At 42.4% G+C, this 27,317-nt stretch overlaps 1 protein-coding gene across 1 annotated transcript in view; it reads right to left on the bottom strand.

The window, feature by feature from the left end:
- PIWIL4 (piwi like RNA-mediated gene silencing 4) overlaps positions 1–27,317 on the bottom strand; it is a 55,745-nt gene that overhangs the window by 25,181 nt on the left and 3,247 nt on the right. Inside the window, exons 3-10 of the mRNA XM_059875071.1 lie at positions 26,309–26,434; positions 21,817–22,031; positions 14,755–14,876; positions 12,441–12,521; positions 9,109–9,306; positions 7,181–7,292; positions 1,693–1,816; positions 319–436 (exon numbers count right to left, since the gene is read on the bottom strand). Of these exons, the coding sequence (XP_059731054.1) occupies positions 319–436; positions 1,693–1,816; positions 7,181–7,292; positions 9,109–9,306; positions 12,441–12,521; positions 14,755–14,876; positions 21,817–22,031; positions 26,309–26,434 (1,096 nt within the window). The remainder of the gene's footprint in view (positions 1–318; positions 437–1,692; positions 1,817–7,180; positions 7,293–9,108; positions 9,307–12,440; positions 12,522–14,754; positions 14,877–21,816; positions 22,032–26,308; positions 26,435–27,317) is intronic.

Raw genomic sequence — 27,317 nt, forward strand, 5'->3', positions numbered from 1 at the left:
TTCTTTACTACTGACTCACTGAAGCAGCCCCTGAGCCAAATAGGTCAGGCTTCAAATACAAATTCTGACACAGAATAACATGGACCTTGAGCAAACTCTGAAATCTTTTAAAGCCATGGTTTCCTGATTGACAAAATGTAGGACTAACTTAGCTATTTCATAGGGGTAATGAAAAGGTTAAATATGGCAATCCACAGACAGTGCCACCACACTGCCTGGCACATGCTAGGTGCTCAGTATAGGTGAGATATTATTCTTGATAACAAACATCAGTAAAGAGACTTTGTGGAGCATCTGGATGTGGAGATGTTCCCATACCTCTGGAAGTCATCCGCAAGCCTGGCCAGGTGCTGCTGCCTTACCAAAGGATCGAGACGAGTTTCTTTAGCCACAGCCTTCATCAGCTGGAAATCAGAAGTCGCCTGGCCAGGCATCCCTATACATTGTGAATGAAAACAAAGTGAAACATGAACAGTCCTCAATGTAATCCAGCCCATCTTAGGCACAGAGTAATAAAACTCTGAACTTAAACTGAATCAGATTCACCATCTGACAGCAATGCAAGCCTTTTCATTTAAAATGTTTTCTAGTAGTCACATTTAAAAAGAGCCAGAAAGAAACAGATGCAATTATTCTAACAGTAACTCAGAATATCCAAAATATTATCATTTAAACACATATCCAATATAAAAAGTGAGTTAATGAGATAGTTTCTCTTTTCTTTCACACTGCATCTTAGACGTCTATTCTATATCTTTACACTTACAGCACTGCTCCATCCAATCCCTCAGTTGCACTAGTCATGCGTCAAATACTCAGTGACCAATCTGGCTAGAGACCACCAAGAGGACCACACAGATGTGAAATGCCAGAGTATCACTAAGAACATTCATCCCTCTCTGCAAAGATGGTATCCTTATTAACTTCTCTAATTGCAGAATAAACACATGCACATCAAACTCATTCGAGCATCATAAGTGTAAAATGTAGAAAGTCCTCCCGTCTTAGTCTCACCCTGGTAATCAGATGAGCATGATTAAAAGAATCTTACATAGTCTTTTTTTTTTTTTTGATTCTAGTGTAGAGTGAAGATTACCTTCTGGAGCTCATGCAAAAAGAAAACAAAGAGTATTTTGGCACCTCTCAAACAATACACCAGAAGAAAATTAAATCACACGATTTCCTAGCCTGCATGTGTGCTAAGTCGCTTTAGTCATGTTCAACTCTTTGCGACCCCAGGGACTGAAGCCCTCCAGGCTCCTCTGTCCATGAGACTCTCCAAGCATGAATACTGGAGTGGGCTGCTATGCCCTCCTCCAGAGGATCTTCCTAACCCGGGGACTGAACTTGGGTGTCTTACATCTGCACTGGCAACACCTAGCCTAGTGAAGTTCAAAAACAGGGGGAAAATATCTTGGTTTTAGTAAAACATCTGGCAACCAATTTAACATCAAAGTAACAAATGGAATACACGAGATAAGGGAAGTAAGATAACCTTCACGGTGCTGACCAATTTCCAAAGGGCACTCTACCCTCCCCCTTCTTCTGTGATCAAGTAGATTACCTAAGACTCATCCTCCCTGGGCTAAATTAGAGCTCTGGCACTTATCTAACTTAAGGAGGTTTTGCCCACTGCAAAGTGTCATAAGTCTGTGATCAAGAACTTGAGAGAGAATAAAGTACAAACATTACCTGTTAGAAAGCAGAGCTCAGGAATCAGGTGGGCCATCTGAGCCTCAGAGTTGTCATTTTTCTTGTTTTTCAACAGACTAACAAGAACTGGCTGGTTCAGGTCAGATAAGGTAATATCATATTGCTACAGAATGCAAGATCAATGAGGGAAAAGTTAATATGGAAACACTATACAATGAGCACCCTTGCTTAAAAGCAACAAATGAATGGATAAGAAACTCTTCAACAGAAGGGGAAAAAAAGTCCCTACTAATCCCCACAGTAACCTACTCATTTCTACTTCCTTCCTGGGACCTATCTCTTACATCTCAGGGGCAGCTTCAAGATTTTAATTATTACCTCTTATAATTCAATACCATTTTTTTCCCCCAAACATTTTCTTGCTCTCTTCTGAGTTTCATCCAGAGCCGTAAGCTGGATGAAATCCATAGAACCATGACCCCGGCTGCAGCACTACCAGTGGAGACTGAGGCCAACTGGCCCATGTGCTCTGGCACCTGTGTGCATTAGGACAATATCACACACAAGTTGGACACAATGGTCATACTGAGTCAACCTCAGACTTCCCCAAAGAGCACAACTGTCCTTATTTTCCAAGACAGTATGACGTTACAGGGAAGTAGTTTTGAACTCTGACAAATGTAAATCTGGTCCACAGATAGTCTATCTACTTGGACCATGACACTGGGGAAGGGGCTTACCTTTCCTCTTCTATGAAACGAGGACAACAAGAGCCCAGAGGCGTCTCATGTAAACCACTAGCACGGTGTCTGGTTTATAATAAGTCCTCGGCAATCATTAGCTCCTTCCCCACCCCCTTTCCCTTCATAAACTTGAATTTCCACATTCTCACCTTGCCATGAGTTCATTTACCTTCCAAAGGCAAAGTTTCCATTAACACCAGTATAGCTTACTCAACACTGATGACAGAACAGGAATTATAATTTACAAAATGCCTGGGGACCACGTGATGCTGACATCAATAATTATAATGCAGGAAGCCAGCAGTGAGGGCTTCTGTCTTCAATAAAGACTTTAAGTCATTAAAATAAAAACCAATTCAGGAAACAGCAATTTAAAGTGGTGATTACAACAACGCTATGGCTGAAAAGCGTGGAGAAGCACTGGTAGAAAGAGTTTTTATACACGACCTCGTTCATTCATATCTTGTGTTTGCTATATTCCAGGGACTGAAGGGAATACAAATAAAAAAGAGGCACAGTCCCTGCCTTTACACATAACTACATTATCTACAAAGCAAGGTAGACCAGAAGCACAAATAATACATGTACGCTAAGCATTTATTTTTTTCCTCATTTAGTCTTTTTTTTAATGGATGAGTACTGTGTTTTTTTAAATTAAACTATAATTGATTTACAAGGTCCTGTTGTTGTACAGCAAAGTGATGGAGTTTTAGTTAGATATTCTTTCCAGATTCTTTTGCCTTATAGGTTATTTAGTATAGTTTTTTAATACTAAATATAAAAATATTTAGTATACTTCCCTGTGCTATACAGTAGGTCCTTGTTGGATACCTACTACATATATATTAATAGTAGTAGCGTATATGTTAATCCCAAGCTCCTGTTTTATCCCCCACTTCTCCTTTCATAACCATAAGTTTGTTTTCTGTTTGTGAGTCTATTTCTCTTTGGTAAATAAGACCCTTTCCTCACTTACTCTTAACAACAGAGTGTGATTGTTGTGTGCTCTGTTGTGTCTGACTCTGCAACTCTGTGGACTTCACCTGCCAGGCTCCTCTGTCCATGGGATTATCCAGGCAAGAATACCTGAGTGGGTTGCCATGCCCTCTCCAGAGGATCTTCCTGACCCAGGGATCAAGCCTGCGACTCCTGCATTGGCAGGCAGATTTTTTTACCACTTAGCCATCTGGGAAGCTTTTAACAACGGGATTGTGAGTCAAATATTATTATCATCTTCTTCACTGATGAGGAAACATCATTAGAAATTAAATAACTTCCCAAGGTCCTGTAACTGAAAATTAGCACAACCAGGATTTATCACTTAAGACTTGGGAGCCTCTGCTTGTTACACCACTCGGGGCTGGTTCCCTCACAAGGAATAGGGAGCAAGGTAGTGAAAATAATTTATGGCTGGTAAATTAAGGAAGGCTTCACGAAGGAGGCAGAATCCAAGACAGCACCTTGAAGAAAATGCAGGAGTATTATAAGTTCTGGGAACAGCTCAACCAAAACTGGGATATATTCCAAGAAGAGGGTATTCTACTATTTACCTAGAGCATGGTCAAGAATTCTACCCACTAAGCTGTGTAATCAGGTGAACTTTATTGTCTCCCAATTTTCTTAGCATTTGGCAACAGTTTTTATGATAAGATAAAATAGAGAAATATAAAGGTCAATATCAAGATGTCTTCCAGTAAAGTTACCTGGATATAAAATCAATACACAGACATCACTTGCATTCCTATACACTGAAAATGAAAAACCAGAAAGAGACATTAAGGAAACAATCCCATTCACCACTGCAACAACAGCAACAACAAAAATACCCATGAATAAACCGACCTCGGGAGACAAAAAACCCGCAGAAAACTATAAGACACTGATGAAAGAGTCAAAGGCAACACAAACAGATGGAGAGATATACTATGCTCTTGGATTAGAAGAATCAGTATTGTGCAAATGACCATACAACCCAAGGTAATCTATAGGTTCAATGCAATCCCTATGAAACTACCGATGGCATTTTTCACAGAACTAGAACAAAAAATTTCACAGTTTGTATGGAAACACAAAAGACCCCAAATAGCCAAAGCAATCTTGAGAAAGAAAAATGGAACTGGAGGAATCAACCTTTCCGACTTAACACTACATGCAAAGCTCCAGTCATCAAGACAGTATGGTACTGGCACAGAAACAGAAATACAGACCAGTGAAACAAGGTAGAAAACCCAGAGATAAACCTATGCACCCATGGGCATCTTATCTTTGACAAAGGAGGCAAGAATATATCATGGAGAAAAGACAGCCTCTTCAATCAGTGGTGCTGGGAAAGCTGGAAAGCTACATGTAAAAGAATGTAACTAACTTCCTAACACCGTATACAAAAATAAAATGGATTAAGGACTTAACTGTAAAGCCAGAAAACTCTTGGAGGAAAATATAGGCAGTACACTCTTTGACATACATCACAGCAAGATCCTCTTTGACCCACCTCCTAGAGCAATGGAAATAAAAACTAACAAATAGGACCTAATTAAACTTAAAAACCTTTGAACAGCAAGGAAAACAATAAACAAGGTTAAAAGACAACCCTCAGAATGGGAGAAATAATTGCAAATGATACAACTGACAAAGGAGTAATCTCCAAAATATATAAGCAGCTCATACAGCTCTATATCAAGAAAACAAACAGCCCAATCAAAAATGAGCAGAAGACCTAAACAGACATTTCTCCAAAGAATACATACAGATGGCAAATAAACACATAAAACGATACTCAACATCACTAATTATTAGAGAAATGCAAATCAAAACTACAATGAGGTTATCACCTCACACCAGTCAGAATAGTCATCAAATAATCTACAAACAAATGCTGGCAAAAACCAACACAAAAAAAATTAAAACACAAAAAATAATAGAAAAAAAGAAAAAATCAAAACATGGCTGAAGTGAAAAAAAGGATGTCTTCTACTTTGAGAGTAGACTATATAGTAATTTATCATCCCTTTCCTGGGACAAAGAGGAAAGCATTCTAGAAACTGGTACCATTTTCTTTCTTTTTCTCCCTAATTACAATAGATATGCAGGGAATCACAACTCATTACAAAGAAAGTGAGTGGGATTTTTATCATGATTCCCTTTTCAGAATGTCACAGGTCCTCAAACACATCAAAGAAAAATGAATTTAACCATGCAGGAAAAACCCCAAACATTTAACAAACTCTGTGTTTAATAAACACTAATGGAGAACATTTTTTGCACAAAATGCTTTGCCAAATGCCAAAAGCTATATGTGTTCTGTAAGGACAACTCAATGAGGCGGAGAGGGCGAAGAAGAAGGATACAAAATGATTTCCTGAGACGCAGAATTCCCAAGGAGAGACAGGCATGGGAAAGACAATGAATTCAGTTTGAATTTTGTTCGTTTGAGATGCCTGCAGGATATTCATGCAAATGCAGCCTGAAAATGGAGAGGAGGATGTAATTTAGGAAGAAGGGCAAGACAAAAATACTATATTGGAAGCAATCTCAGAATATGAAGAAAAGATCCTCTGCAAAGGGGCCGTGGTGAGTTATAGCATTTCATGTTTGGGAGAAGTGAAGGAGGGAAATGTTGAAGGAGGCTGAGAAAGAACCACCTGAAACCACATAAAACGATACTCAAAACTCAAACTCAAACGATACTGAAACCCAGGGTGGGGAACCACCCAGGGATGTGCCGTGGGGTCAAGGAAGAGGAGTTCAGCTCACCAGGAGCAGTTTCTAGCATCCAGAGCCACCAAAAGCCCTTTAGAATAAGGTCAGTAGCTGACTTTGACCTTGGAGACCTAGTTCCATAGCAGCAGAACCGGATACCAGATTGTTGAGGCTTCCTGAAGAACAATGGAAGAGGTGCTTGGAGCTAGTTTAGAGGACCTTTTAAAGAAATTAGCTAAGGAGGAAAAGGAGATCATTTTTCTTGAAAGTGTAGAAAGGTCAACACATTTGCTTTCTCTTTTCGTTTGTAAAACAGTGGTGAGATTTTGGAGACAGAAATATGACTGAATATGCAATAAAGAGAAGGCGCCTCTGAAAGGAACTGAAGTTGGACAGTGGGGATGGGGAAATTCTCATCACTGTGAATCCAGCTCCCAGAGTCAACACGAGATTTCATCAATAAGTGTTTGAGCATCTACTAGATGCTAGCCCTGGGTGTCCAGAAATCAAGAGTTCAAAGTTGAAGAGGGAGAGTCAGACCATTCATATCCTGCCTGTGATAACTGCAAGAAGTTAAGTACAGAGAGGGGACCTGGAGGAGAAAGTCCTAGGGCTCCCTTGACTGCTAGGGGAATTTCCCTGGCAGTCCAGTGGTTAAGACTTCACCTGCCAAAGCAGGGAGTGCAGGTTGGATCCCTGGTCAGGGAGGTAAGATCCCACATGCTTCAGAACCAAAAACTCAAAACACAGAACAGAAGCGACAGTGTAACGAATTCAATAAAGACTTTAAAAATGGTCCACATAAAAAAATCTTATTAAAAAAAAGAGTTGACTGCTGAGCTGAGTCCTGAAGGGTGTTCGGTAATTGGCCGACTGTGAATGGTGTCAAGGACGAGGAAGCGGGGTGTGAGAAAATGCATAGGGGAGTGATTGACTTGAGGAACTATGAACCGTGAGCACAGTAGAACCTTCCAAGGAAACAGGAGGGTACAGATGCGGCTCAAGAGGCGGGCAGGAGTCAGACCATAGCCCTTCCCCAAGCTAGGCGGGAGGGAGATGAGGCTGAAAGGAGAAACAAGAGCTACCTGCTTGTAGTAATCCACGTAGGTGATCTCAGCGCCGTCCCGCTTCCGGAAGGTGTGTGTAGGCTTCACCGACCAGTCAATGTCATCAATTCGATAGGTTTTATTATTGTATCTGGCAAATGCAAGAAATCTTGTAAGTTCCTCTCTGAAATCCTACAAGGTAAGTGGCTAGTTCACTACACCTTAATTCAAAGTATTATCCTCCAGAATTTCAGATATTATGAAAGATAATAACTCAAGAATAGTCACTTAAAAAGATAGCTCTTATCTGAGAAGAGCATTGATGAACTCTTCTGTTCATGAGAGGACCCCACATTCCACAAAACCAAAGGAATAATTGCTGGCCCACCATCTGCTTTTCTCACTGAGAGACACTGTCTATGTGTGTATGTGTGTGCACACGTGTACGTGTGTGCGTGCACTCAGTCCTGACTCTTGGTGACCCCATGAACTGCAGCCCGCCAGGCTCCTCTGTCCATGGGATTTTCCAGGCAAGAATACTGGAGTGGGTTGCCATTTTCTTCTACAGGGGATCTTCTCAACCCAGGGACCGAACTGGCATCTCCTGTATCTCTTACGTTGGCAGGCAGGTTTTTTTTACCAGCTGAGCCACTGAGGCATGCCCGGGAGATACTGTAGCTTCAGGTAAATCATGCTTAAATGTTCAAAGGCTGAAGTATGACTCCAAACCTTCCTGTCAGCTTCTGTTTTCAACTCAGAATTTTTGAACTCCCAGCTAGTTTTTCTCATTAAAAAAAAAAAAAAAAAACATCCTAGGGAGGCTGATGAACCATGCCATTCTGGCAGCCTGCCTCATCTTCTATCTAAGGCTGGCCCTGAGCAAAACTGCAAAGCAGGTCAGCTAAGATCTTTGTAAGCTCTTTCTCCCCTTCATCAGGTACCATGTGGCCTGGAACACTCTCTCATGCCAACCCAGCCGTGGGACGGAAACCTCCTCGTCACTTTTCTCCTGGGCTCTCGGTACCTTGCCAGCTGTCTTGGAAATAGTGTGGTAAGCTAATTCATGGAGCTCATGACAAGAGGATAAAGGGGCAGTGTGGAATTCAACCAGTGCCACCTCTCTGCTCTACAACCCAGAAAAACAACTTCAAGTGGAAGTTCCAACCTAGACTAGGAGAAGGCGAGCGGGTCTTCTGTAAGAAGTGTCCATGGACTGGCAGCAGCATACAGTGGGCTTTTGTTCCTCAGGAAGTCACCTAACTGTCCACGTTTCATTCGGTTCAGTATGCACTGAGGGCAAATTATACAGACACAGCGAGAGGCTTGAAAGTCCTCAGCCATAAGGACCTCGTAACTTTATAGTGAAGATGAGACGCGGACCTGATGCTCTGTCTTGTTGCTACTGAACCAAAGTTGGGTCGGCTTGCCCAGCACAGTAAAGCCAATCTGCTGACAGCAGGCTGTGGTGAAGGAAAGTGCATCAGACACTGCTATGTGGGTACTTCAGAGACGAGCTAAAGCAGAGGATATGGGGCAGGGGTCTTCCCGGGAAGGCCCCACTGTGATGTAATAAAATGAAATAAAAGGGCCCTAAAGAGGTGACGATAAGCACTGGGCTTCCAGAACAGCATAGAGCAGAGAAATGAATAATTCCAACTGAGTGGACCTTCGAGTGGACTTTGTGTGAGCAGAAATCTAAAAGGCAGAAATAGAGGCGGGGAAACCAGGCAGAGGGGCTGGAGCAGCAAAGTGCAGACCACTGGGGGTGAGGGGAGGGTAAGGAAGGACCAGGAGAGACGGCGGGGGCCCAGCACACCCCTCCAGGGAGCCTCAGCTCTAGACAACTGACAGCAGGGAGCAGACTCATCAGATCTGGGCTCCGGCCAGTGCCCAGAGCTCTTCCCCTTCCTACGTGGCATACATAATGCATTCTCTAGAGGAAAGTCTATTTAAAGGCAGGATTTTACCTTGTCAGGACAATGAGCCCAACCAGCTGTTTCTCACACGTCTGGGTAAAGCAGGACTCGCTAGTTTTGCGGCAGAGATCCGTCATGAACTCCAGAACTGTCTCGTTCCGGAGTATTTTGTAACTCACATTAGCACTCAACAGGAGTTTGCTTTCAAAATGTGATACAGAAATGGCGAACCCAGGCCAAAGAGACAATCTTCAAAAAATAAAAAATTTTTAAATAAATATTTTAAATGTTATATCAGGATAACAATAAATATTTTAAAATGGTGACTTTATATTCTAATTCTCTCAATTTTATGAAACAATTTTTCTTTAAATCTGATTTCTTTCAGCAGCTGACTTAATGCTGCAGCTATTTCCAGCTGGAGTGTCTTTAAACATATGAAGTGAAGTGACGTGAAAGTCACTCAGTCGTGTCTGACTCTTTGCAACCCCATGTGGAATTCTCCAGGCCAGAATACTGGAGTGGGTAGCTTATCCCTTCTCCAAGGGATCTTCCCAACCCAGGGATCAAACCCAGGCCTCCCGCATTGCAGGCGGATTCTTAACCGGCTGAGACACAAGGGAAGCAAATAAGGGGAAAATTTAAACATATATTAGAATAAAATACATTTCTTTAGAGCTTCGTTTCTTAACCTTGGCACTACTGACATTTTGACTGGATAATTCTTTGCTAGGGGCTGTTCTGTGCACTGCAGAGTGTGTGACTGTGTGTGTGTGTGTGTGTGTGTGTGTGTGTGGTGTGCTCAGTCATGTCCGACTCTTTGTTACTCCATGGACTCTAGCTGACCAGGCTCCTCTATCCATGGGATTCTCCAGGCAAGAATACTAGAGTGAGTTGCCATTTCCTCCCCTACAGGATCTTCCTGACCTAGGATCCCTGGGTTTGATCCAAACCTGCATCTCTTTCATCTCCTGCTTCACAGGCAGATTCTTTACCACTGAGCCACCGGGTAAGCCTGGGCATTGCAGAATGTGTAGCATACCCCTGGCCTCTACCCACTAGATGCCAGCCGCAACTCCCACGCTGTGACAACCAAAAATATCTCCAGACATTTTCAAATGTCCCCTGAGGAGCAAAATTGCCCATGGCTGAGAGCATAGCTGTTAAGACTGAAGTGTTTACAGAGGGATCTGTCCCAGCATGCAAACATCTAGGTTCAAAATAGCACACTAACTCAATGGCGAAGACAGTGACGAGACTTCACAATGAGACAGAAATAATCTAAGTGATGTCACATATGGACACACAAGAGAAACTGCAGCAGTGGCTGCATCTCCTTTCCACATTTATGAATATCATAGTCTGAAGTCTTGAATAAGAAAAAGTTACAGGAGCTGTCAAGAAAGAACAATTTTTTTTTAATCATTTCAGTTGATATTTTTGTGGACTTCATTGACTGTGATACTAATGCAAGAGTACTGGAGTGAATAACCATTCCCTTCTCCAGGGGATATCCCCAACCCAGGGATCAATCCCCAGTCTCCTGCATTGCAGGCAGATTCTTTACCATCTGAACCACCAGGGAAGCCCCAAATATCAGCTTCAGGACCAGCATATGCACTAGCACTGAGAGAGGCTGGGAACTGGGGCCTTTTGCCACAATACTGACACCTGGACAAACATCTCCTCCAGCAACAAACTGCAGCGAAACTATCAAGGACTAAAAGTAACTGGGGCATGCACAGTTGAGACAAATTATGGACAATAAGATACAAAAATATACCAAAAAGCCAACTGCCTCTTCTGAAGAGCTGGGAGCAAAAGCAGGGTACTGTGCATGCCCGCTACACCCAACACCACTGAAGGGATGGGCAAACCACCTACGCTAACCCTCTGGCCAGACCTCTGGACATATCCCTACCTTCACCCCACATAAGCAATCAGCTGCTCCCCTCAGGGAGGAAGCAAGCAAGGGAACCTATCATTTGTTCTTGTTCCTCCCTGTTGCAGCAGGGTCCCTGATAAAGCCTTTCCTGAATTTCCTGTCTGGTCTCTGATCAATTTCTATTGATTAAGGAGACGAAGAATGCTGGTTGGTAACAGCACCAACACCAGCTCATCACAAGACTGGACCCACGAGAATTTGTAATCCAGGTAGAGATATAAGTGACAGGGTGAATGATTAGGTGCTTTATACAGAACAGTCTGACACCACTCAACCAGCACACAGACACCCTGCCTTTTCCTCCACCTGGCAGAAACCAAACACCCTGCATCCATTTTCTATCTTTTATGTACAGACCTTCCTCAACTGACAATGGGTTTTTATCTTCACAAACCCATCGTAAGTTGAAATATCCTCAGTTGAAAATGCATTTAATACACCCAACCTTTTCTTCAGTAACCTACTGAACATCAGAGCATCGCCAACCTTGTGTGCTCAGAACACTTACATTAGCCAATAGCTGGACAAAATTATCTAACACAAGGCCTATTTTACAATCAGGTGTTGAATATCTTGCGTCATTTACTGAATACTGTACTAAAAGTGAAAAACAGAATGGTTGTATGGGTTCAGAAGGGTTGTGAGCGTATCAGTCATTTACCCTCGTGGCTAAATGGGGTGGCTGCCTGGGTGCTGTGGCTGTGAGAGCTAACCATCATCTTCAGATAGTACCATACTCCGTACCGCTAGCCCTAGAAAAGGTCAAAATCCGCAATTCCAAGTGTGGTTTCTGTTGATGGTGTATCGCTTTCACACCATTGTAAGGCCAAAATGTCATTAAATCAAAACATCTTAAGTCAGGGAGCATCTGTATTTCTCCCTTTGGGTCACTGGTTGCCTCTATTTTTGGCTCAACCACATGTTTTGGAAAGCTCAAGACCACCTTCGCTGCAGTCTCTACTTCCTAGTTTAGGATGAAGTGTTCCTAGTGGTTCTATCATTCTGCAAGTGTTGCTAATGGTTCTATCATTCACTAGGGCAGCTTAGTTGGCTTGGGTATCTGACATCTTCTTACCCAATAATTTCCTACCTACCACCCTGGCTGTGTTAACTTTGTGTCAGCCAGAAAACAGAGCCCAAGTTATGAGGTATAACATAACAGAGCTTATTCTGCTCTCATGATTACTTGTCACACACACGAAGTTCAGTTTCTGAATTCTAGGATTTATGATAATTATCTAGCTCACTAATATAAGAAAACAGACTGCTACCTTTTGACATTCACCATTCTATTAAAAAAACTTGAAAATTAAAAAATCCATTACTTTTCTTACCACGGAGTCTCTCAGAGGAGGCATAATGGTACCATATTGCATCATAAATGATATTGCTCACATTATAACAATTTCAGAGTAACAGAAAACATAAATAAACCTACTTGTGCTGGGGAATTTCCACTGGCTCTGAAGGCTTATAGAAGTTCCGTCCAATTTGGTACATGGATAACTTTTTTAAGATCCTGAAAGTATATATATTTTAAATCTGTGTTAAACATCTGTCTATAACAGTATACTTCTAAGTTTGTATACATGCTGAAATAAAAACGAGTAGAAAAGCCCAGAACTCTTATTGTTATAATGTTGAAAGTTTAGCTACTGTATATACCTATGAGGGTATATACAAGAACTATCACTCCACATTTGGGAATGACACAATTGAAAATAGTTCTATTCTTCCAGGTTTAACTGCAAAAGGAAGTGGTCCCTTAGCAGATATGACTGTGACGGTAACAACGTGGTTGCCGTGGCTGAGGTGAGAAAAGCCATGTCCACAGGCTCTTCTGGCCCCGTTCTTATCTTGAAATGAGGAGGCCGTTTCCTTTCTTTTTTCTTTCTTTCTTTTTGTATAAGTAATTTACAGTGTTGTATTGGTTTTAGGGTACAACAAAGTGATTCAGTTATATATGTATATTCTTTTTTGGATACTTTCCCCTTATTGGTTATTACAAGATATTGAATATAGTTCCCTGTGCTATTCAGTAGGTCCTAGTTGCTTATTTTATATATGGTATTGTGTATATGTTAATCCCAAATTCCTAATTTACCTCTAACTCCCCATCCCCTTGGGTAACCATAAGTTTATTTTCTGTCTGTGAGCCTATTTCTATTTTGTAAATAAGTTCATTGATATCATTTTTTAAATTCCACATACAAGTGATATCATATGACATTTGTCTTTCTGGGGCTTACTTCAATGAGTATGATCATCTCTAGATCCATCCATATTGCTGCAAATGGCATTATTTCATTCTTTTTAAGACTGAATAGTATTCCATTGCATATATGTACCACTTCTTCCTTATCCATTCACCTGCTGATGGACATTTACGTTGCTTCCATGTCTTGGCTATTGTAAACAGTGCTGCTATGAACACTGAGGTGCACGTATCTTTTTGAATTAGAGTTCTTACTAGGTATATACCAGAAATGGGATTGCCGGATCATACAGTAGTTCTATTTTTAGTTTTTTAAGGAACCTCCATACTGTTCTCCACAGTATCTGCACCAATTTACATTCCTGAGGAGTTTGTTTCTAATGAGTCTATTCAGGCTCCTGACTGCTACTAAATGACAAGGTTGCCTCTTCAGCAACTAACTCTGGCTGCTTTTGGAATGTGACACATTACTATCTGAAGCTGCCCTGTGCATTGGGGAAACGGAAGAGTTTCAAGTCTGAAAACAGAGGTTCCAATTGTGTGCTTCTTGACTACCCAAAGTCATCTGAGCCTCAGTCTCCTTATCTGTAAAATGGGGAGTTTAATCATACCTGCCTCAGGGCAATTGAGTAAAGATCAAGGAAACTCTAGCACCAGAGAAAGAGCTCTGTTACTGCAAAGCACCTTCCAAATGTCAGCTGACTTAAAACAATCAGGGCGGTACATGCAAAAATGGATTCTGAAGAGCGTTTTTTGATCAAAAGACACCTGCCTAGACTTCTGACTAGAATTAGGAATCAGTGTATCTGTGTGATGGAAATTCCTCTATGTGTCCTACTCAGTAAACCCAAACTCCTCTCATCCTGTCCAGAGCAAAGGGCTAAAATCTTAGGTTTTTAACACATCACATTTCCACAGCATGGAAAACAGGGGTTCTCAAGCTTCTGAGATCCCATTTGGGAAGCTTGCCAAAAATGTGGATTTTTCAGGCCCCACTCACAAAATTCTGTTCACTAGGTCCAGTGAAGGGCTAGGGAACCTGCATTTTGTCAACTAACACCCAGGCTGACGCTGAAGCAAGTGATCCTCACATCAGTCTGAAGAACACTGAAAAGCTTAGTGACAACCTTCCTCTGTCCCCGGGGACAAGTGGGGAAAGGAAGGGGTCTGAAAGCACTGAAAGCAGATGGTGATGCCCTTTCACACCTAAAACAAATCAGCCAGGAGAAAAGCCACTCCTTCAGTTTACTGACCCAGTTCTTAAGTCTTGGGATGGAGGCTGGGAGTGGGTACAGGAAAAGGGCAAAGGCACCTGCCCTGGTCCCCGAGACATCACAACCCTTGAGGCCCTTGTCTCAACACAAATGATACTGAATCGTGACAGAGGTGCCCGTTCAAGGAAGTACCCAGAAAATTGCCCTAAAGAGGACATTGCTGCCGGCACACCGCCTACAAAACTGCAAATACTTTTAATACCCAGGCTCTACGCGGAAAGGCATCATTGGCCTACATTAAATTCACATTTGAGGCACTTTACTTTTTGAAGATGATATTGAAGACCTGGATGCACACAGGAGAACTTGCCGGCAGCTCTCTCGTCAGAGTGATAGTCATCTTTACAGTCTCGCCTCTTTGGGTTTCACTTGACAACTCCGTGACCTGGAAAAAAAAGCACTTAAAACAGACTCTATATCCTCCAATGCACAGAATGTGGCTGCTAAAGCCGTCAAAACTTCACAGGCTCTACCAAAAACAAAGCTGCAGCTGTTAGTGATGTGAGTGATAATCTAATCATTGGGTTACATTTGGGAGGTTTTTTTCCTCTGTATTTTGCTAATCCCAGAAAAGCAACACATCTCTCCGCTCTCAGATTTCTTAATTGAGAATCAAAACCAGACTCAGGGTTCAAAGATTCAATCCAAAGAGAATTCAGGAATAGGGTTCTTGACTTTTGGAGGGAAAGGGGAGGTAGAGGAAAACAGGTCACAACCTACTTTGAGAGTCTGATGAAAGTTACAGACATTCTCCCAAGAAAGTGTTACATATTTGAATACCACAACAAGGCATATAATGTACCCATTTACAGGAGTTCATGGATGCCCAAAAGCCTATTAATAAAGTGTCCTGCCCATCTTGGGGATTCCCCCATGACTCAGCAGTCAGGAATCTGCCTGCAATGCAGGAGATGCAGGAGACATGGGTTCAATCCCTGGGTCAGGAAGATCCCCTGGAGTAGGAAATGGCAACTCACTCAAGTATTCTTACCTGGAGAACACCATGGACAGAAGAGTCTGGAAGGCTACGGTCCATGTGGTCACAAAAAGTTGGACATGACTGAGGACGCATGCATGTTGCACGTTGCCCACCCTGAGTTCATGGATTTCAGAAAGAAGCCTCTCAAAAGTTCATTAAAAAAAAAAACAAAACAAAAAACAGAGGAGCAGAGGAGAAGAAAGCAAAGGATAGGGAACAGACCATAGGGAAAGTAAATGTGGAAAGAGAGAGAAGAAAATGTGACAGTTTAGACAGGAAGTCTGATTTCATTTTTTAAAGGCCTAGAGAAAGCCCTAGGGTTCTAATAATCTGGAACCACATGCTAACAGTATAGTTAATGCATGAATAGGTCTTTATACCAGGTGCCTAACTAAACCTAAAGCTCCTTAGATCAAGCAAGGCTCGGTAGAGATTTTTTGGAATAAAAGATTGAATAGATCAGCCAGTAGAATCAATGGTCAAGGATTTTTCACAAGGGTTAGGAATTAGAAGAGGTCAGTTCATTAGCAGGCATTAAGCTCGGCCGAGAGGAGCTACCCCACGTCCGAGGTCAGGGGCAGAAGCCAGGAGGACCCCATGCCTGAAGGGTGGCGGCCAAGAGGAGTTACCCCATGTCCGAGGTCAGGGGCAGTGGCCGAGAGTGCCAGGCTACGACGGTGCCGGAACGGCTGAGAAGAGTAACCCGGCGTCCGAGGTCAGGGCAACAAGCCAAGAGGAGCTACCCGGTGTCTGAGGTCAGGGGCAGCGGCCGAGAGGAGCTACCCCACGCCCCCACCCCCGAGGCCAGGGGCGGCGGCCGGGAGGAACAACCCCACGTCCAAGGAGCCGTGGCTGCGTGGGCGCAGGAGGGCCTAGAGGAGCTATCCCATGTTGAAGGTCAGGAAGGGCGGCGGTGAGGAGATACCCCTCGTCCAGGTAAGGAGCAAAGGCTGCACTTTGCTGGAGCAGCCATGAAGAGATACCCCACGCCCAAGGTAAGAGAAACCCAAGTAAGACGGTAGGTGTTGCAAGAGGGCATCAGAGGGCAGACACACTGAAACCATACTCACAGAAAACTAGTCAATCTAATCACACTAGGACCATAGCCTTGTCTAACTCAATGAAACTAAGCCATGCCCGTGGGGCAACCCAAGATGGGTGGGTCATGGTGGAGAGATCTGACAGAATGTGGTCCACTGGAGAAGGGAATGGCAAACCACTTCAGTATTCTTGCCTTGAGGACCCCATGAACAGTACGAAAAGGCAAAATGATAGGATACTGAAAGAGGAACTCCCCAGGTCAGTAGGTGCCCAATATGCTACTGGAGATCAGTGGAGAAATAACTCGAGAAAGAATGAAGGGATGGAGCCAAAGCAAAAACAATACCCAACTGTGGATGTGACTGGTGATAGAAGCAAGGTCCGATGCTGTAAAGAGCAATATTGCATAGGAACCTGGAATGTCAGGTCCATGAATCAAGGCAAATTGGAAGTGGTCAAACAAGAGATGGCAAGAGTGAATGTTGACATTCTAGGAATCAGCGAACTGAAATGGACTGGAATGGGTGAATTTAACTCAGATGACCATTATATCTACTACTGCGGGCAGGAATCCCTCAGAAGAAATGGAGTAGCCACCATGGTCAACAAGAGTCTGTAATGCAGTACTTGGATGCAATCTCAAAAACGACAGAATGATCTCTGTTCGTTTCCAGGCAAACCATTCAATATCACAGTAATCCAAGCTATGCCCCAACCAGTAATGTTGAAGAAGCTGAAGTTGAACAGTTCTCTGAAGACCTACAAGACCTTTTAGAACTAACACCCAAAAAAGATGTCCTTTTCATTATAGGTGACTGGAATGCAAAAGTAGGAAGTCAAGAAACACCTGGAGTAACAGGCAAATTTGGCCTTGGAATACGGAATGAAGCAGGGCAAAGACTAATAGAGTTTTGCCAAGAAAATGCACTGGTCATAGCAAACACCCTCTTCCAACAACACAAGATAAGACTCTACACATGGACATCACCAGATGGTCAACACCAAAATCAGACTGATTATATTCTTTGCAGCAAGATGGAGAAGCTCTATACAGTCAACAAAAAAGAGACCAGGAGCTGACTGTGGCTCAGACCATGAACTCCTTATTGCCAAATTCAGACTTAAATTGAAGAAAGTAGGGAAAACCACTAGACCATTCAGGTATGACCTAAATCAAATCCCTTATGATTATACAGTGGAACTGAGAAATAGATTTAAGGGCCTAGATCTGACAGATAGAGTGCCTGATGAACTATGGACTGAGGTTCATGACATTGTACAGGAGACAGGGATCAAGACCATCCCCATGGAAAAGACGCAAAAAAGCAAAATGGCTGTCTGGGGAGGCCTTACAAATAGCTGTGAAAAGAAGAGAAGCAAAAAGCAAAGGAGAAAAGGAAAGATATAAGCATCTGAATGCAGAGTTCCAAAGAATAGCAAGAAGAGATAAGAAAGCCCTCCTTGGCGATCAATGCAAAGAAATAGAGGAAAACAACAGAATGGGAAAGACTAGAGATCTCTTCAAGAAAATTAGAGATACCAAGGGAACATTTCATGCAAAGATGGCCTCAATAAAGGACAGAAATGGTAGGAATCTAAAAGAAGCAGAATATATTAAGAAGAGGTGGCAAGAATACACAGACAACTGTACAAAAAAGATCTTCACAACCCAGATAATCACGATGGTGTGATCACTGACCTAGAGCCAGACATCCTGGAATGTGAAGTCAAGTGGGCCTTAGAAAGCATCACTACAAACAAAGCTAGTGGAGGTGATGGAATTCCAGTTGAGCTATTCCAAATCCTGAGAGATGATGCTGTGAAAGTGCTGCACTCAATATGCCAGCAAATTTGGAAAACTCAGCAGTGGCCACAGGACTGGAAAAGGTCAGTTTTCATTCCAATCCCAAAGAAAGGCAATGCCAAAGAATGCTCAAACTACCACACAGTTGCACTCATCTCACATGCTAGTAAAGTAATGCTCAAGATTTCTCCAAGCCAGGCTTCAGCAATATGTGAACCATGAACTTCCTGATGTTCAAGCTGGTTTTAGAAAAGGCAGAGGAACCAGAGATCAAATTGCCAACATCTGCTGGATCATGGAAAAAGCAAGAGAGTTCCAGAAAAACATCTATTTCTGCTTTATTGATTTTACCAAAGCCTTTGACTGTGTGGATCACAATAAACTGTGGAAAATTCTGAAAGAGATGGGAATACCAGACCACCTGATCTGACTCTTGAGAAATCTGTATGCAGGTCAGGAAGCAACAGTTAGAACTGGACATGGAACAACAGACTGGTTCCAAATAGGAAAAGGAGTACGTCAAGGCTGTATATTGTCATCCTGCTTATTTAACTTATATGCAGAGTACATCATGAGAAACGTTGGGCTGGAAGAAACACAAGCTGGAATCAAGATTGCCAGGAGAAATATGAATAACCTCAAATATGCAGATGACACCACCCTTATGGCAGAAAGTGAAGAGGAACTCAAAAGCCTCTTGATGAAAGTGAAAGTGGAGAGTGAAAAGGTTGGCTTAAAGCTCAACATTCAGAAAATGAAGATCATGGCATCCGGTCCCATCACTTCATGGGAAATAGATGGGGAAACAGCAAGAGACTTTATTGTTTTGGGCTCCAAAATCACTGCAGATGGTGACTGCAGCCATGAAATTAAAAGACACTTACTCCTTGGAAGGAAAGTTATGACCAACCTAGATAGCATATTCAAAAGCAGAGACATTACTTTGCCAGCAAAGGTCCGTCTGGTCAAGGCTATGGTTTTTCCTGTGGTCATGTATGGATGTGAGAGTTGGACTGTGAAGAAGGTTGAGGGCCGAAGAATGGATTCTTTTGAACTGTGGTGTTGGAAAAGACTCTTGAGAGTCCCTTGGACTGCAAGGAGATCCAACCAGTCCATTTTGAAGGAGATCAGCCCTGGGATTTCTTTGGAAGGAATGATGCTAAAGCTGAAACTCCAGTACTTTGGCCACCTCATGTGAAGAGTTGACTCATTGGAAAAGACTCTGATGCTGGGAGGGATTGGGGCAGGCGGAGAAGGGGACGACAGAGAATGAGATGGCTGGATGGCATCACTGACTCGATGGATGTGAGTCTGAGTGAACTCTGGGAGTTGGTGATGGACAGGGCAGCCTGGCGTGCTGTGATTCATGGGGTCGCAAAGAGTCGGACACGACTGAGCGACTGAACTAAACTGATGTATTTTCTATAGTGAAAGTGTAATTTTAATGGCTTTCAGGATGAACCAAGAATGTAGGGGAGGGATGGAAATAAAGAGAAATGCATTCTTTCACAAGTGATGAGATATTTCACTTAAGTGTTTCTTGCCTCAGGTAAAACTGTACAAAAGTCTGGGACTTCCCTGGTGGTCCAGTGATTAAGAATCTGCCTGTATGTAGAAGGACAAGATGATCTTTAATGATAGTAAAACCCTCGAAATATGTCATTTAAGTATGAGAGACTATACTAGCATGCTATCAACATCTGGTCATGGGACAAAATATTGAGGGACCAATAAGGACTTAGGGTGAATAAAAATATTTCTAAATTTACAGATCCAGATTTTACATGTTCTTAAATCTAATCATATGGTATAATTTTAATATTCCATATTCAGATGAAATAAACACTCAGGTAGCTCCTATAAATCTTAGAATTTCATAAATGGATAAGGGCTTCAAGAGTGTTCAGAAAAGCACTTCTTGAGGAAATTCACAAAGGTTCACAGGGAATCTAGAAATTTCCATTTAGGCTGTAGCTGTCATCCTGTTTAAGATGCTGAACTAAAATGATTACACTTTCCAAGGGACAGAAGCATCAGGTTTTAATTCAATACTCTGCTTTAGTTTTCCATACAGAAACTGGTTCTTTTTCTTTGTAATAATTTTAATATTGCCTTAGAGCAAAGCATATGATAAAAACTTTGATATTGGTATTTTGATTTTAGGACTAAAAATGGGAAGGTGTAAAAAATGGATATGAATCATGCAATTGCCATATCCAAAGGTCATAACCATTCAAAAATATCCTTAAGATTGATATATGCATGTGTCCTCAGTTGCATCAGCCATGTCCAACCCATTGTGACCCCATGGACTATAGCCTGTCAGGCTCCTCTGTCCATGGGGTTATCTAAGCAAGAATACTAGAGTGGGTTGCCATGCCCTCCTCCAGGGGATCTTCCCAACCTAGGGATGGAACCTACATCTCCTGCACTGTAGGCAGATTCTTTTCTGCTGAGCTACCAGGGAAGCCCTAAGTTCGACATCAGTTCAGTTCAGCTCAGTTCAGTTCAGTCACTCAGTCTTGTCTCACTCTTTGCGACCCCACGAACTGCAGCACACCAGGCCTCCCTGTCCATCACCAACTCCCGGAGCTTGCTCAAACTCATGTCCATTGAGCCGGTGATACCATCCAACCATCTCATTCTCTGTCGTCCCTTTCTCCTCCTGCCTTCAATCTTTTCCAGCATCAGGGTCTTTTCCAATGAGTCAGTTCTTTGCATCAGGTGGCCAAAGTGTTGCAGTTTCAGCTTCAGCATCAGTCTTTCCAATGAATATTCAGGACTGATTTCCTTTAGGATTGAGTGGTTGGATCTCCTTGCTGTCCAAGGGACTCTCAAGAGTCTTCTCCAACACCACAGTTCAAAAGCATAATTCTTCAGCACTCAGCATTCTTTATAGTGCAAATCTCACATCCATACATGACTATTGGAAAAACCACAGCTTTGACCTTTGTTGGCAAAGTAATGTCTCTGCTTTTTAATATGCTGTCTAAGTTGATGATAGCTTTTCTTCCAAGGAGCAAGATTGATATAAGTAACTCCTATTTCATCTGATGGAACAAGTCATGAAAAATGACAGTTTTAGAATCAAGACTGATGTGAAGTCAATCCTTTGGACAGATGGACAGAATGCACAGGAGCAAAAAAAAGTAAATTTAAAGGTCTGAGACCACAGGTTAAATGCTGTTTCTTAAACTCTTGCCTATTTTGGGAAAAGTTTAAAAAGGATTCCTCTCTCAAGGACACTTTGCCTTGAAAAAAAAATTGTCAAAAAAGCAGTGTTTGTATTACAGCTCTTCTTTCTGAAATGCCTGACCAGCAGCTTCTTAATTAGGAAATCAATTGCTGATGAGGTCTTAATTAAGAAGTCTTTTGCTCTCGGGCATGGGAATAGTGACACACTTATTCCAGCTGTCATGAAAATCAGCTAACCTCTAAAATCTATATGGGGGAGTATAAACATATGCATATGTGTGTGTTTAAAAATTAATCACACTATACCTTTTCTTCTAGCTTTTGTGAGAGAAAAAGGATGACACCATCGAATGCTTTTGCTTTGTTGGAGAGTTCCCTGTGACTATAAAGCAGAGCAATTCTCAGCCTTCTAGACTCTATATCAGGACTATATGTCACATGATACTGGTATAGCTGCCAGTCCTGGGGCACGTCTAAATTAAAGAGATTTGTGACCAGCTTCACAGGTATTCCACTGGAACCTGAAGAAAACAAATAAAAAATATTTTTTAGTGAAAAAAATGCATCATGTTCATATTAATCACAGCATTCAAAAATTTATTTGCATATGCATAATTGCTGCTGGAAAGCAAGAACTTTTGTTCAGTGACACGAAGTAAGCTTGAGTAACCGGCAGCCTGATAACCTTACAAGCATGCATGATAAGTCACTTCAGTCGTGTCTGACTCTTTGGGATCCTATGGACTGTAGCCCACCAGACTCCTCTGTCCATGGGATTCTCCAGGCAAGAATACTGGAGTGGGTTGCCATGCCCTCCTCCAGGGGGCCTTCCCAACCCAGGGATCAAACCAAAGTCTCATGTCCCATGAATCAGCAGACAGATTCTTTACCACTAGCGCCACCTGGAAAGCAGAGTCCTACAAACAAAAGGATCACATTGGCAAAGCAGGCCTCATAAAAACCAAAGAGCAGGAACTGACCTTGTTTGGGGAAAAGAGAAACATCTGAATTCAAGTACCCTAGAACTCCTTCCAAAGACTGCCTTCCTGCTGATTCTGTGCAACTCAAATCATTCAAGTGAAAACTTTGTAACTGAGCAAGACCCCATGGGGCCTTCCTGGGACAGACCCTTCTTCCATATCGTCTGCTTTCTTTCCTCTCTAAGTACCTGCTGCTGCTGCTGTTGGTAAGTCGCTTCAGTCATGTCCGACTCTGTGCGACCCCATAGACGGCAGCCCACCAGGCTCCCCCGTCCCTGGGATTTTCCAGGCAAGAACACAGGAGTGGGTTGCCATTTCCTTCTCCAAAGCATGAAGGTGAAAAGTGAAAGTGAAGTCGGTCAGTCGTGTCCAACTCTCCGTGACCCCATGGACTACAGCCTACCAGGCTCCTCTGTCCATGGGATTTTCCAGGCAAGAGTACTGGAATGGGGTGCCATTGCCTTCTCCCTCTAAGTACCTAGATAATAGTATCTAGTGCACATTTCCTGAATTGTTTTACAGATGCTAAAACCCCCACCCAACAAAAGATGTTAACTACCTGATGACCATGATCATGTAGCTTCTAGACCTACTGGCACCTAAGGATTAATAGGGCTTCCCAGGTGGCTCAGTGGTAAAGAATCCGCCTGCCAACGCAGGGGACATGAGTTTAATCCCTGGGTCACAAAGATCCCCTGCTCCAGAATTCTTGCCTGGGAAAGCCCATGGACAGAGGAGCCTGACCGGCTATAGTCCATGGGGTTGCAAAGAGTCAGACACTGAGCGACTGAGCATACACACACACCAGGAAGTTTGGGCTTTTTGAGCATTAGCTGTCCTAGACTCCTTGTTCAGTGCATCATAACAAACACTGCACTTTCCCTAACTGCAACCTGGTGTGTCAGTAGACTGACTACTGCGCGTGGGTGAGGGGGCCCATTTGGTTTGGTAAGTTTCAGATGCTGCTCTGAAATTATGGAGCTCTCAGATTAGAAAGAAACTCTCCAGTTTTTACCATGAATAGAGCCCCCCCCCCATTCTCTTGGAAATACAGATAATAAAAAGTTCACCATATTTCAGAAAATATTGAAACACTACAGTCAGTGGTTAGATGGCTCTGTAAGCCCCAGAGAAGGAGCAGAAGAAGAAATTTCACATCTTCCCTGTGTGAGAACAGACAGGACTCTGGGCTTCTGTTTTTTGCAGGCACAGGAAGGCCATGTGAGCTTCCGGGAACTCCAGGCCCTATAGAACTTTTATTCACCTCCTCAAAATCTAGAGGACAGGGACTTCCCTAGGTCAGTGGCAGAGTCCAGGTCCCAGTGCAGGGTACCTGGGTTCCATCCCCGGTCAGGGAACCAGATCCCACACACTGCGACCAAGAGTTTGTAGGCCACAACCAAAGAGCCTGAATGCAGCAATGAAGACACCCGGCACAGCCGAATGAATAAATACACATTTTAAAAATTGTTTTAAAACACTCTACAGGACAAATTCAGAGATGGCCGTGACACAGCGGTCAGTGCCCAGGATCCTGTAAACTCCACCAGGACAGACTCTAAGAGGGCACAAAGGAAGCACTCTCACCTCTCCTCTGAAGGAATTATCCAGTGTTTGTCTTACAGGACAGAATTATCAAACAGCCACTGTTTCACATTTCTCATGGAGGAAGTCGAAACATGAGCCCTGAGGTCATGAGGATAAAAGAGTATCCTGTGTACCTTAGGAAATATTCCCTCAGTTTTGACACGTGCATTGACTGAAAAATAACGCACAACTTAAAAGATGAGAATTATGTTTTATTCAGTGGGCAAAACTGAGGGCTTAAGCTTGGGACACGGCATCTCAGATAACTCTGAGAGTCTGCCTGTAAGGAGGCAAGGGAAGAGCAGGACAGACAGGAGTTTTTGCAACAAAGACCAGGGAGTCGGAAGCTCTAAAGATGACTGTAATTAAAGAAAGCCAGACATCCTGTGTTAATGACTTTAGCACCTTGCTATGTATGAAAGAGACAGTGTTAGTCACTCAGTCATGTCCCGCTCTTTGAGAACCCCATGGACTATAAGCCACCCCAGGTCCGCTGTCCATGGAATTCTCCAGGTAAGAACACTGGAGTGGGTTGTTGCTGTTTCCTTCTCCAGGGGATCTTCCTGACCCAGGGATCAAACCTGGGTTGCCTGCATTGCAGATGGATTCTTTACTACTTGGGAGGATGCAAAAGTCAGTTCACTGAAATCATTCCTTTGCCATGCACCTCAGCTACAGGGGCCAGTATCCTATTTTTTCCCACCCCGAGTCTCCTTAGGGTACATTGTTGGAGAGTGGCTGCAGTAACTGAGGGCTTGGCAGTGGGCAGCCCTCATCCTTAATGTAAATTAACAACATCCTTAATTTACTGATACAGTAGGCAATGCTTTTTTTCATTGACATGTGTAAATACCCAGTAGGAACAAGGAATCATTGTGCTATTTTATTCAAAGGAAAGCTTTTTTGTCACTGTCCTCCCGAAGGCCATGCCAACATATTTTAGTTGTTCATATTAATGGATAAACAGAAGTCATGTAGAATGTCCGAGCAGGCAGGCAACCCTTTGAGATCACTTAACCAAGTGTGTTCAAACTGTAATCCTATCTCATTAGTGCTCCAGTTATGAAAATAAGTGAGGCGAACCATCACGTTTCATAGAAAGACTAGGATACAACAGGATGGATCCAAGAGCCCTGCCACTGGAAGGACAACACTGCCTCATGAAACTTTGTTTCTGTTGTGTTTGTGTAGTGTGTGTATTGGAGAAGGCAGTGGCACCCCACTCCAGTACTCTCGCCTGGAAAATCCCACAGGCGGAGGAGCCTGGTGGGCTGCAGTCCATGGGGTCGCTAAGAGTCTGATACGACTGAGCGACTTCACTTCCACTTTTCACTTTCGTGCATTGGAGAAGGAAATGGCAACCAACTCCAGTATTCTTGCCTGGAGAATCCCAGGGATGGGGGAGCCTGGTGGGCTGCAGTCCATGGGGTCGCTAAGAGTCTGACACGACTGAAGCGACTTAGTAGTAGTAGTAGTATGTGTATGATGGATAAGGATTTATCTACTTATTTTTGTTGCATGGTTTGAAAGAGTTTGAAAAAGACTGATCTGCAGGCTTTCTGCATCACCGAGTCTTAACTTTTGGAAGGAATTACAAAGTCTTTTGAGGATCCTATGAAAACGGTAGGCCTACTTTTCCAAAAATACACATAAAATTTTAGGTTGAAATTTCAAGGGTAAGCCTAGAATCATCGTAAAGAATTCCCTACACTTTTCTTTTTAGAGCTTAAGTCCAGAAAGCTTATTTTTCCCCATATAAGAAAAAGTTGAGAAAGAGACAAAGCATCTTTGCAGACCCCTACCTCAGAGGTAAGGAGAAAACGTTTTCAATGTATGAAATGTAGTTTTACAGAAAATGTTATTCTTCCTATTAATAAAAGAGAGAATTAAGGCTAAAACAACGAGTGTCTAGATAATGTTTTTGTTTGGTTGGTTTGGGTTTTTGCCTTTCTTTTTCTATATTTATTTTTAATTGATTGATGACTGCTTTCCAATATTGGTTTGATTTCTGTCATACATCAACATGAATTAACCATAGGTGTACATATGTCCCCTCCCTCCTAAACCTCCCTGCCACCCTTAGATAATGTTAAATATAGCAGATGTTCAATACATATCTTTGAAGTCAAGATATGAACTTATTTTAGATCTGGAAATTAAAATTCCTTAGGTAAGATTTGGTAATACTAAAAAGAAAAAAAGGAAAGGTAAGTAACATGAAGAGTGAGTACCTGTTTTGCAGTCTCTAACATGGGCCAGTTTCTCTCTGGTACAGACAGCCAAATCCATGATGTCTCGTCTGACTTTCCCACCTCTTTCCTTGAAGGTACATCCAGAATCACTCGGAGATATACCACCTGCATTTAAAATATGAAGAAAATACCATAATATCTCATATTTCATGCTAGTGATATTGCTTACAACTATTATATAAAAAATGCATCTAGAACCAAAACTCAGATTTTTGTGGCTTTTAATAAAACTGACCCACATTGCTGAAAACAATGGGGAATGTAAAGAAGTCTGCGGCCTGAAAACTGAAAATAGTGAAGGAAGCTTGGTATGTTTTCTTAAAAATAACAGACCCTGGGTTAGTCCCACCTCATATAACATTTGGGGCTGCTCTGATTCTCCTCTTGACTGAGGAGGAAGCCCTCTTTCCCTACATTGTGCTCCACACCCACTGATGGAGGGTTGGTCTCCTTCCTGTAGCTCTTGTGTAACAGCTGAAGAATTACAAATTAAGATTGTCCACATCAACTTCTGCACAGATTGAGGCTGAAAATCTCCCAACCTTCCCAACCACAGGAAGAAAAATGCCCAGAGGCTGTCATCAGTTTTTATGCTAGATCATTCCTCTGAGAATGAAAGTCAGCACTTTACTTTGGGGCATGTCAGTGTTTTAGGATCTAGAAAACATAAAATTGAAATCTATTTCCAGATGAATATTTTCTTTTTTAAACAAGTATAACGATACTGATTTTGGATATAACTTTGACACTTTGAAGATAGTGTCAAAATATCAATTTTACATTACAAAATTATTACTACAAAGTAACATGACTAATAGTATACAAATCTCTTTCCTTTGATACAGTCATGATATGCAACTACCCCAAATGGCACTACCCACTCACCCAAAACTGCTGTCCATACCCTTTTCAGTGGAGTCACAGTTTTTCAGGAAAATAACAAAATTTATTTCGTTTTTTAAAATTTGATTATTCTTGCTGATTATCC

This window comes from Bos taurus, chromosome 15 (genome assembly GCF_002263795.3).
Source record: "Bos taurus isolate L1 Dominette 01449 registration number 42190680 breed Hereford chromosome 15, ARS-UCD2.0, whole genome shotgun sequence".
NCBI lineage: Eukaryota > Metazoa > Chordata > Mammalia > Artiodactyla > Bovidae > Bos > Bos taurus.